Source organism: Lates calcarifer, unplaced genomic scaffold, assembly GCF_001640805.2.
Source record: "Lates calcarifer isolate ASB-BC8 unplaced genomic scaffold, TLL_Latcal_v3 _unitig_101_quiver_2881, whole genome shotgun sequence".
Lineage (NCBI taxonomy): Eukaryota > Metazoa > Chordata > Actinopteri > Centropomidae > Lates > Lates calcarifer.
The window spans coordinates 1,848-12,261 of NW_026115230.1; the positions used below are offsets into that span (position 1 = coordinate 1,848).

Genomic DNA, 10,414 nt, shown 5'->3' on the forward strand with positions numbered 1-10,414 from the left:
TACCTTCAAAACAAGTTATTACGATTTTAAAGGAACATTAAACATAAATAAACACAGAGCATCGGTTTCATTCAGGAGTCAGATCTTGGATGATTAATATCACACAGTTTGACTGTAGACAGACGTTACACACACACCAGGTCTTTATGGTCAATATATAAAGCACAGCAGAGTTCATCTCTTCATCCTCTGTGTCCTTTAAAATTTTGATTTAACTCTGTTCAGATTTTGGTTTTCAGAGCCACATTAAGACTGCTGGGAGTCCTGGACTTTAATACAGATTAATTAATGAAGTAGACATTGTGTGTCTCTCTGTTCTGACGCCACAGTTTGAATGTAGCACAGTGACGATCAATAAATAAGAAACTGGAAAATAACTTACGTTGTGGTGACCTCTGTTCCATCAACCATTTCCAGACATTTTCCTTTTCTTTGTCATTCAGACCAATCCAGATGTTGTGGCCCAATGAGCTGAGAAACCTCTAGATTTCAGAGAGACATTCATCATTATATTTTCTTTACTGACCTTCCAAAGACATCAGGTCTACCTAAAGAGCTCTCCTTTTGACATGTCACAGTAGGAAAATCACAGGTGTAGATTAAATTAATGACGGCTGAATTTCATTTAGCTGCTCAGTTTCAGGGTCCTGGTTGTTTTCATGACGACTAGCTGTCACACTGTCATGACTTATTCAGACACTTGATCAGAACAGAGCCATTGTTCATGTTATTATAGTAACACCTGTGCTTTTTCTACCATGACAAGTCAAAGGTTTATGATGATGATGAAGGTAGAAGGTTAAAGGAAAGTTTTTGTCTGTTTTCATCTCCTTTTTACTCTGCTCATTTTGTGTATTCAGCTTTGCAGAAGTCATTATCAACCTCTCTTCCTCTTTTCAGACATTTCAGGAAGACTGAACCTGATTTACCACACTGACTTCATTTTTTAAAAGGCCAAATACCCAAAGTTTTCTAACACACACTGAAAGTCCTAATATCCACATGATGAATTTGGGAACAGAAGCATGTTTTAGGTTTTCTGTTTTACATTTTCAGCCCTTTTAAAACAAGAGTACATGCATTCAGAAAATAAAATAAGAGAGCTCAGTCAACAACAATAGCTTTTATTGTTCACTCACCTGTTCCTCTGTACCAGATACAATCACCAGGTGTGCTTTTTTATTTTCACAGAACTGTTTGCTGTCATCCCAGCTTTTTATTGAGGTGGAAATTAAATAACAACTGATGTTAAACTTTATCCAGTCAGCAGGACAGAATGATGTCTCTGTTTAATGACACAATTTATATGTTTCAGTCACAATACTGCAGGTAACCTCATGACAGACAAGAGACAAAACACAGAGCATCAAGCAGAAATACCACTCTCAGCTTTTATATGCCCTACAGTGAGTTATCTCTGTCAGTGTCTAAGATAAAAACCTTATTAAAGGAATAGTTCAACATTTTGGAAGTTTCTCTGTTTCAGTCTTTGTATGAAGCTAACCAACTGCTGCTCCAGCTTTATGTTTACCATACATTACAGTGGTATTGATCCTATCATCTAATTCTTGGCTCAAAACTGTATTTTCCAAAAATCAAACTATACTTTTAATCAAAATCAATATTCGTATTTCTACTCACCGAGTTGCTTTTGTAGTTCATCTCTCTCTTTGATGAGATTTTCCTTGTCTCTCTCTAACTGGGTTTGTCTTTTGCGTCAGGTTGACATTGAGTTGTTTCATTTCACTGTAGTTTGTCTGTAGTTGGTCTCTCTCACTGGTCAGGTTGACATTGAGTTGTTTCATTTCACTGTAAATTGTCCATAGTTCATCTCTCTCTTTGGTGAGATTTTCCTTGTCTCTCTCTAACTGGTTTGTCTTATGCGTCAGGTTGTGATTGAGTTGTTTCATTTCACTGTAGTTTGTCTGTAGTTGGTCCTCTCTCACTGGTCAGGTTGACACTGAGACTTTTGTCTTGAATCACTGTCACAACAAGGGTCAAACGTGAATGATCACTTACATATACTTAAATAATTTATCATAATCGTTGGTTTGAATAGATGAATTTGGAAAACTTACACAGGACCACCAGGGCAACGACTGCTGCCAGGAGGAGAAGACCCAGCAGAACCAGAACCACTGCAGCAGGTCTGACAAGATTCCTCTTTTCTGGAGGGACACTGAACTGAAATGGCTGAGAGCAAAAATAAACACCTTTATTACACACAGTTCATTTTAAAGTAATTAGTGACCTTACTTTAACCTAGATTTCCCATTTAATATCTAGCTTTGTTATAAAATTCTACATTACTTAATGTTATTCATTGGAGTTACTGTTTAATGTCCACTTTTAGAATGAAAAGCAAGACGTATCAACAAAATTGTTATGTCTTCCTGAACATTGTATGAATACATAAGCAGTCTTTAATCCAATACTCTATGTATGTCGGACATGTAAGACAGAATAGGCAGACAGATAGATACTTTGCTGTTGGTCCTCAGTGGTGTTGTCCTGTAATTTCGGAGGTGTGCTTCCCTCTGCCCAGCAGTTGTCATAGATTGTCACAGAATCGATGTCTTCACAGATGTCTACATTTCCATTCTTCTCCTCTGTCTGAAACCTAACTTTCTTGGTGAGGTCTGGCTTGGCGTAGATATCCTCAGACATACTGTTCTCTGACTTTATCTCATATGATCCTGATGTAGTCTGTTCTGCTTAGACCAGTGCAACTGTATTTTAGTATGTATGTTATCACTTTGTGCTCTTTCAGTTATTTAGAACAGGGAAGTTAATACAGTATATGACACTTGGCCACTTAGGTTGTCATAAATCATCATAAACAAAACAGAGATAAGAAAATTTAGACAGTCAAAGTCAAATTTTATTATCCCACTAGGGGAAAATTGGTTGCAGCCAGGTATTACAAAAACACATTAATTCCATCATAAATACAACATAAAAGACAGTATACCTGTTAGAACACAGGGTGTACTACATATGAAGACAAAACAGCCCAAGTTGCAGAGTGAGGGAAAAAACCGCAAATTCAGCCACTGATTGCAGTGCAAACAAGAGTCTTTGAGTCTTTTAGTCCTATGAGTTGGAACTCTATATCTTCTACCTGAAGGTAGAAGTTCAAACTCCCACTGCAAAGGGATTGGTCCAATAGTCCAATATGGCATAGGCCTTCTTATGATCTGCCAGTTGTAACTTTACTGGCCACTCTAACAAGCTAACTAAGCCTATTCGTATTGGCCAAATTCAGGTTCAGAAACAACGCCACAACTACAAAAGGACAGAACAGATTCATTAAAGGTTCCATACAACAGAGCTACAATTTTTCTCAAAAAATAAAGACGTTGTTGTAACCTCTTAGAGATGGCATCTACATTAGCCTGAAAGCACAACTTATTGTCAAAACAGTACCTAAATACTTTTAGTTCTCCAACAACTCAATCTCAGTACCCTTAATTACTGTGGCTTTGGGATGGGTACCTACTTCCTATTATGTCCTTGGTTTTGGTCAGCTTGAGGAAAGACCCCTTACACCATGACACAAAGTCATTAATGACCAGTCCCCTTCAACTCCTCAAGAGAGAGGACCTCTCTCTCTCTCTGCCCAGCTTCTCAACAGCAGCTGCTGCTCTCTGATCCCCATGAGGCCTGCTGCAGCAGACACCTACACTGGACTGAACCTTGGTAAAGGTTCAAGGCAAGGCAAGAGCCCACCAGAGGATTAAGATCAAGCACCAGCAGGTATGATACAAAGTCTGCCAGCTGGGTTCATCATCAAAAACAGCCACAAAGCAGAGTTTGTGTCAACCAGTTAACTCTGCAGGCTACAGACAAGCTTCAGCAACACATCATCAAAAGCTCATTAAAACAGACAAAGAGGAGAAAGTAAGGGAAAAGAAAAACATGAACAATAATCATGAAAACAGAAAAGAACTCTCCCTGCTGCTGTTCCCTTCCCCTCCCATCCACTCACCCAGAATCCAGGCCACCAATTCCGACATGTCTCAGTCCTCTCTGTGACCTCAAGTCTTCCCAGTGTATGTAGACCTTCAGACACTACACCAGTGTTGTGTTTCTTGTGCTGTAATTCTCACCCTGGATCTTTGCTGCTGCCTGTTTCTGCTGTCTACTCACCTACTTTGCCGGCATTACCGTGCCACGCCACTAACATGCTCCAAGCTTCCAGTTCTCACTGCTCTCCGAGCCATTCCATTCACCTGCCACTGCCTGCTGGACTTCATCCCCCTCACCTGTCCCTTGCCGTTTCCCTGGCTTCACCTGGCACCCAGGACTCCCTATGCCTCGTCATCTCCCTACATCCTTTCCCCCACAATTGATTGCCTGTATTTAACATTTAAACCACTTACCTTTACTTTGCTGGAATCTGTGTCTGCTCGGGGGTCCTTAAATAAACTGTTTTTGCTAGATGTAAGACACTCAAACAAATATATTGACTGGTTATTGATTTATTGGGTTTGTAATTGTAATTTAAACAGCAAATAGTTAAAAAATATAACATCACTGAAAGATTTTATGTCAGAAGTTTATTTACAAGGGATGTGCATGAATAATCGATTAGTTGATTAATCGAATCGAATAGTCCACATCTATTTTGAAGAGTCAACTAATTTTTATTTGACTTTTTGAATTTTGAATCAGGTAGAGGTGTGAGGTCTTCACAGGAGTTATTGTTTTAGTAGTTTCATAGGAGTTTAATAAGGGTTTGCGGGCTGTTAACCGAGCTGCTGCAAATGTTACCTTGTGTCATTTCTGGACACTCAGCTTGTTTTTATGTTAGGATTCCTTCAGTGTTCATCATTCCGGAGAGTTTTACTGGGAGCTGAATTATCCACGAGGCCTCACTGAATGAAACAGTTTCATATTCAAAAAATCAGTGTCTCTCTGCGTTGTGGACACAGGACGTTGAGAGCGGCTGTTTGCTCAGCTTGTTTCTCTGATTTCTAAAGATCCAGATGTCTGATGAAAAAATCCTTTATCTGGTTTAAGATTAGAGTTATAACATTTTATAAAGTGACAGTGACGTGACTTGAAACATAAAGAAAGTAGTTGGGTGAAAATGTTTTAATGTCTGGCTGACAGCCAGCACTTACAGAAAACACTGCGGATTTGTAGCACCTAATTGCTCATGTGACAGCAAACAACAGGAACAAACTTAAAAGATTTCAGACGATATGTAGTTAAAGCTCTGAAAAATAATTTGATGGAAGCCAAGAAAGTAGCAATAACAACTGATGCACGGACAGCTCTCTCATCTGATTCTTTTTGTCACTGTCACCTGCCATTACATTGACAGTGACTGGAAGACTTCAGGTTCTGTGCTTTAGACTACAGCAGTCGTGTGACTGTTAAATTACTGAAAAAGTCTAAAGTGAGAGGTCATGTTGGAAAATAGCATCATTGTGTTTCCTTTTTAATGCAGGGTTGTTTTGTGGTTTTTCAGTTTCTCTTGTAATGTAAAGCACTTATTGCTGAGTACTTAACATTCAAATTAAAATGTGCTAAAAATTACTTTAGAGGTCAACATAATAAGATTAAAGTATTTTTGAGGTTTGTGGTTCCCAAACATAGATTTTGTTGAGTAATCTGTTTATTGTTTGTTGATGAACTGACTCATAATTTTATCTATGAAATGGAAAAATGTCCTCAGATTATTTCCAGACGAGCAGCTAAAAAACCCCATGGGTTTCATTTTCTAGTCATTAGAAATTAAAGAACAGCTAGTAGTTATTAGAATTTGTTAATCTAACTTGATAAAGAACTTAAATTAACTTACCCTACTCCACTATCAAAATTATAAGTGTGTTGGATGTGAATGTGAGTGTGGCAGTAAAAGTCATAAAATACTTTTGAAATTTAAAGTAATTTTAGTACTTCTTTTGCAAATGTTTGTCTTCTTTGTGTATATTTATGTATATGTTTATTCATTGCTTATGTATTCTGTGAAATTGGTTAATTATTTTCTAATGCCTTTATAATGTTTATTATTAATCTGATGCCTTATTATTGTATTGTCAAATAAAAAAAAATCACTGAATAAATTATCCTCATATTAAATTTGATTTAGTGTTGTGATCTTTTGGTGTAGTAGTAGTTACAGGCCTCAAAGTACCCCAAAATAAGCTGAATTTCAGGAATCTCAGTTAGGAAATGATGCTTTGAGGCATCAAAAGTGGTTTCAGACAATGCTGGAAAAAAGGGTTCCTCAAGGATTCCTCAACCTGATGAACTATCTTAAGATGCTCAAAGAACTGACGTGTTTAAAAGGTTTCCTGGAGGTTCCTCAAAGGGTTCTGCCAGTGTGGCAACCTGAGGAACCCTAAAAGGACCCTCAAGTATCCTTCACTTTTAACAGTGTACAGTGCAAAAAACATGACTCATCACGACAACACATTATTATTATGGTTTGGGTGCAGGGTACGTGTTAACAATGACATCACAACTAATCAACTAATTGATTTAAATTGGCTTTATTAATCAAAACCAGAAACTAATTGAAATGCCCATCTGTCAGGGCCTCAACAGGTTGGACCAAATGCACGACTCCAGACACTGTTCGTGAGGTACGCCAGAGGTTTTATTGGCACCAGAGGAGAATCCAAGCAGAGGTACAAAAAAGGGGCAAATGGCAGGTCAAAAACTAGAGGCGACGTCAAAAAATGCTAGAACACTGGTACAGGACTCAATACAAACTGGTACAGGAGGTAGGGAAGGGGGAGCTTAAATGGGGCACAGGTACAACCCATAGGGCGGGGCTGTTAATAAGGCATGAGGGCAGGACAGGAAGTAACTGGTCTGGAAAGAGATACAGGGTTTCCCAGTGAGACCAGTTCCCAGAACAAGACCTTAAAGGTGGGGGAAAACATTACTAGCAGCTGACAGGGGATGTGACACCATCCCTATTATTTATAGATTAAAATTTCAGTACAAAGATGCTCTGCTTTACTTTCTCAGGAGGAGAATATACAGGTTGTTATTATTTTACATGTGTGAGCAAAACAGATGTGGAAACAGTCCAAGAGCACCATAATAATTTGATTTCATTTAAGTATTTTCTCACAGATAAAGTATAATTTATCATTACATCTCAAATCATTCCAGTTATTTAAATCAGACATGTCTGTAATGTGAACACAGTCTTCACCTGTAGAACCTTTGGACCCTCCATTATCTGGCTGATTGTTTTTCCAGTACCTAGAGATGAACAAAATTTTAACCATTACTAAAATATTACTGTTGACATTTGTGAATTGCACCTTCAGTCATATTATTATGAGGTCACATGAAATTATAATTTTAAAGGAAGATTAAACATAAATAAACACAGAACATCGGTTTCATTCAGGAGTCAGATCTTGGATGATTAATATCACACAGTTTGACTGTAGACAGACGTTACACACACACCAGGTCTTTATGGTCAACATATAAAGCACAGCAGAGTTCATCTCTTCATCCTCTGTGTCCTTTAAAATTTTGATTTAACTCTGTTCAGATTTTGTTTTCAGAGCCACATTAAGACTGCTGGGAGTCCTGGACTTTAATACAGATTAATTAATGAAGTAGACATTGTGTGTCTCTCTGTTTTGATGCACAGTTGAATGTAGCACAGTGACGATCAATAAATAAGAAACTGGAAAATATCTTACGTTGTGGTGACCTCTGTTCCATCAACCCATTTCCAGACATTTTCCTTTTCTTTGTCATTCAGACCAATCCAGATGTTGTGGCCCAATGAGCTGAGAAACCTCTAGATTTCAGAGAGACATTCATCATTATATTTCTTTACTGACCTTCCAAAGACATCAGGTCTACCTAAAGAGCTCTCCTTTTTGACATGTCACAGTAGGAAAATCACAGGTGTAGATTAAATTAATGACGGCTGAATTTCATTTAGCTGCTTCAGTTTCAGGGTCCTGGTTGTTTTCATGACGACTCGCTGTCACACTGTCATGACTTATTCAGACACTTGATCAGAACAGAGCCATTGTTCATGTTATTATAGTAACACCTGTGCTTTTTCTACCATGACAAGTCAAAGGTTTATGGTGATGATGAAGGTAGAAGGTTAAAAAGACTTCTATTATAATACTCACAGCTTCCAATGTCTCTTTTTTTGTCTGTTTTCATCTCCTTCTTACTCTGTTCATATTGTTTATTCAATTCTGCAACTTCTCCTTTTCAGGCATTTCAGGAAGACTGAACCTGCTTTACTACACTGATCTTCATCTTTTTAAAGAGTATGCAGAAAATAAAAATAAGAGAGCTCAGTCAACAACAATAGCTTTTATTGTTCACTCACCTGTTCCTCTGTACCAGATACAATCACCAGGTGTGCTTTTTCATTTTCACAGAACTGTTTGCTGTCATCCCAGCTTTTCTTTGAGGTGGAAATTAAATAACAACTGATGTTAAACCTTATCCAGTCAGCAGGACAGAATGATGTCTCTGTTTAATGACACAAATTAATATGTTTCAGTCACAATACTGCAGGTAACCTCATGACAAGACAAGAGACAAAACACAGAGCATCAAGCAGAAATACCACTCTCAGCTTTTATATCTGTACTGTGTTATCCATCTGTCAGTGTCTAAGATAAAAACCTTATTAAAGGAATAGTTCAACATTTTGGAAGTTTCTCTGTTTTCAGTCTTTGTATGAAGCTAACCAACTGCTGCTCCCAGCTTTATGTTTACCATACATTAACAGTGGTATTGATCTTATCATCTAATTCTTGGCTCAAAATTGTATTTTCCAAAAAATCAAACTATACTTTAATCAAAATCAATATTCGTATTTCTACTCACCGAGTTGCTTTTGTAGTTCATCTCTCTCTTTGATGAGATTTTCCTTGTCTCTCTCTAACTGGTTTGTCTTTTGCGTCAGGTTGACATTGAGTTGTTTCATTTCACTGTAGTTTGTCTGTAGTTGGTCTCTCTCACTGGTCAGGTTGACATTGAGTTGTTTCATTTCACTGTAACTTGTCCATAGTTCGTCTCTCTCTTTGGTGAGATTTTCCTTGTCTCTCTCTAACTGGTTTGTCTTTTGCGTCAGGTTGTGATTGAGTTGTTTCATTTCACTGTAGTTTGTCTGTAGTTGGTCTCTCTCACTGGTCAGGTTGACACTGAGACTTTTGTCTTGAATCACTGTCACAACAAGGGTCAAACGTGAATGATCACTTACATATACTTAAATAATTTATCATAATCGTGGTTTGAATAGATGAATTTGGAAAACTTACACAGGACCACCAGGGGCAACGACTACTGCCAGGAGGAGAAGACCCAGCAGAACCAGAACCACTGCAGCAGGTCTGACAAGATTCCTCTTTTCTGGAGGGACACTGACTGAAATGGCTGAGAGCAAAAATAAACACCTTTATTACACACAGTTCATTTTAAAGTAATTAGTGACCTTACTTTAACCTAGATTTTCCCATTTAATATCTAGCTTTGTTATAAAATTCTACATTACTTAATGTTATTCGTTGGAGTTACTGTTTAATGTCCACTTTTAGAATGAAAAGCAAGACGTATTAACAAAATTGTTATGTCTTCCTGAACATTGTATGAATACATAAGCAGTTTTTAATCCAATACTCTATGTATGTCGGACATGTAAGACAGAATAGCAGACAGATAGATACTTTGCTGTTGGTCCTCAGTGGTGTTGTCCTGTAATTTCGGAGGTGTGCTTCCCTCTGCCCAGCAGTTGTCATAGATTGTCACAGAATCGATGTCTTCACAGATGTCTACATTTCCATTCTTCTCCTCTGTCTGAAACCTAACTTTCTTGGTGAGGTCTGGCTTGGCATAGATATCCTCAGACATACTGTTCTCTGACTTTATCTCATATGATCCTGATGTAGTCTGTTCTGCTTAGACCAGTGCAACTGTATTTTAGCATGTATGTCACCACATTGTGTTATCTAGAAATCAGGAAGTAAAGACAGCTGATGAATATGTAGATTTTACAATTTACATGAAATGAAATGATGTCATTTGCAAACCTCTGTGTTTTCCACCCAGAAAAATGTGTCTGAATGTTTCTTTTAAAAGTCCTATAAGGTGTGTTGTTGTACATTTACTTTCAGATACTCCTCCAGCATCAAAGCTCCTGCAAACCCACAGTCCACCCACACAGGTGTTTTTCACTTATTTTGCCTAACTAGAGCTCCTGACACCTTCCCTCTCCACCCTGATGGTTTTGTTACTCCTGTTGGGGTGAGACAACTTATCTCATTATCATTCTTCATACATACAGTGGTAACTTCACGTAATCCCCAGCAAAGCTCCATCCATCCTCCACCTGACCAGAAGACCGTGTTGATGTGCAGAGACTTTAATATCTGTGGATTCAACTACATGACTTTGGTACTGA

General features: G+C 38.0%; 1 protein-coding gene across 1 annotated transcript; it reads right to left on the minus strand.

The window, feature by feature from the left end:
• Positions 1–382: 382 nt before the first annotated feature.
• Positions 383–9,888, minus strand: LOC108885736 (C-type lectin domain family 10 member A-like; the record flags this gene model as incomplete). The annotated part of the gene is made up of 5 exons (XM_051067020.1): positions 9,681–9,888; positions 9,283–9,390; positions 8,842–9,180; positions 1,140–1,285; positions 383–482 (listed from the first exon to the last, which is right to left on the minus strand). Coding segments are annotated over exons 1-5 (877 nt in total), but the record flags the coding sequence as incomplete, so codon positions are not given.
• Between the last annotated feature and the right edge of the window lie 526 nt (positions 9,889–10,414).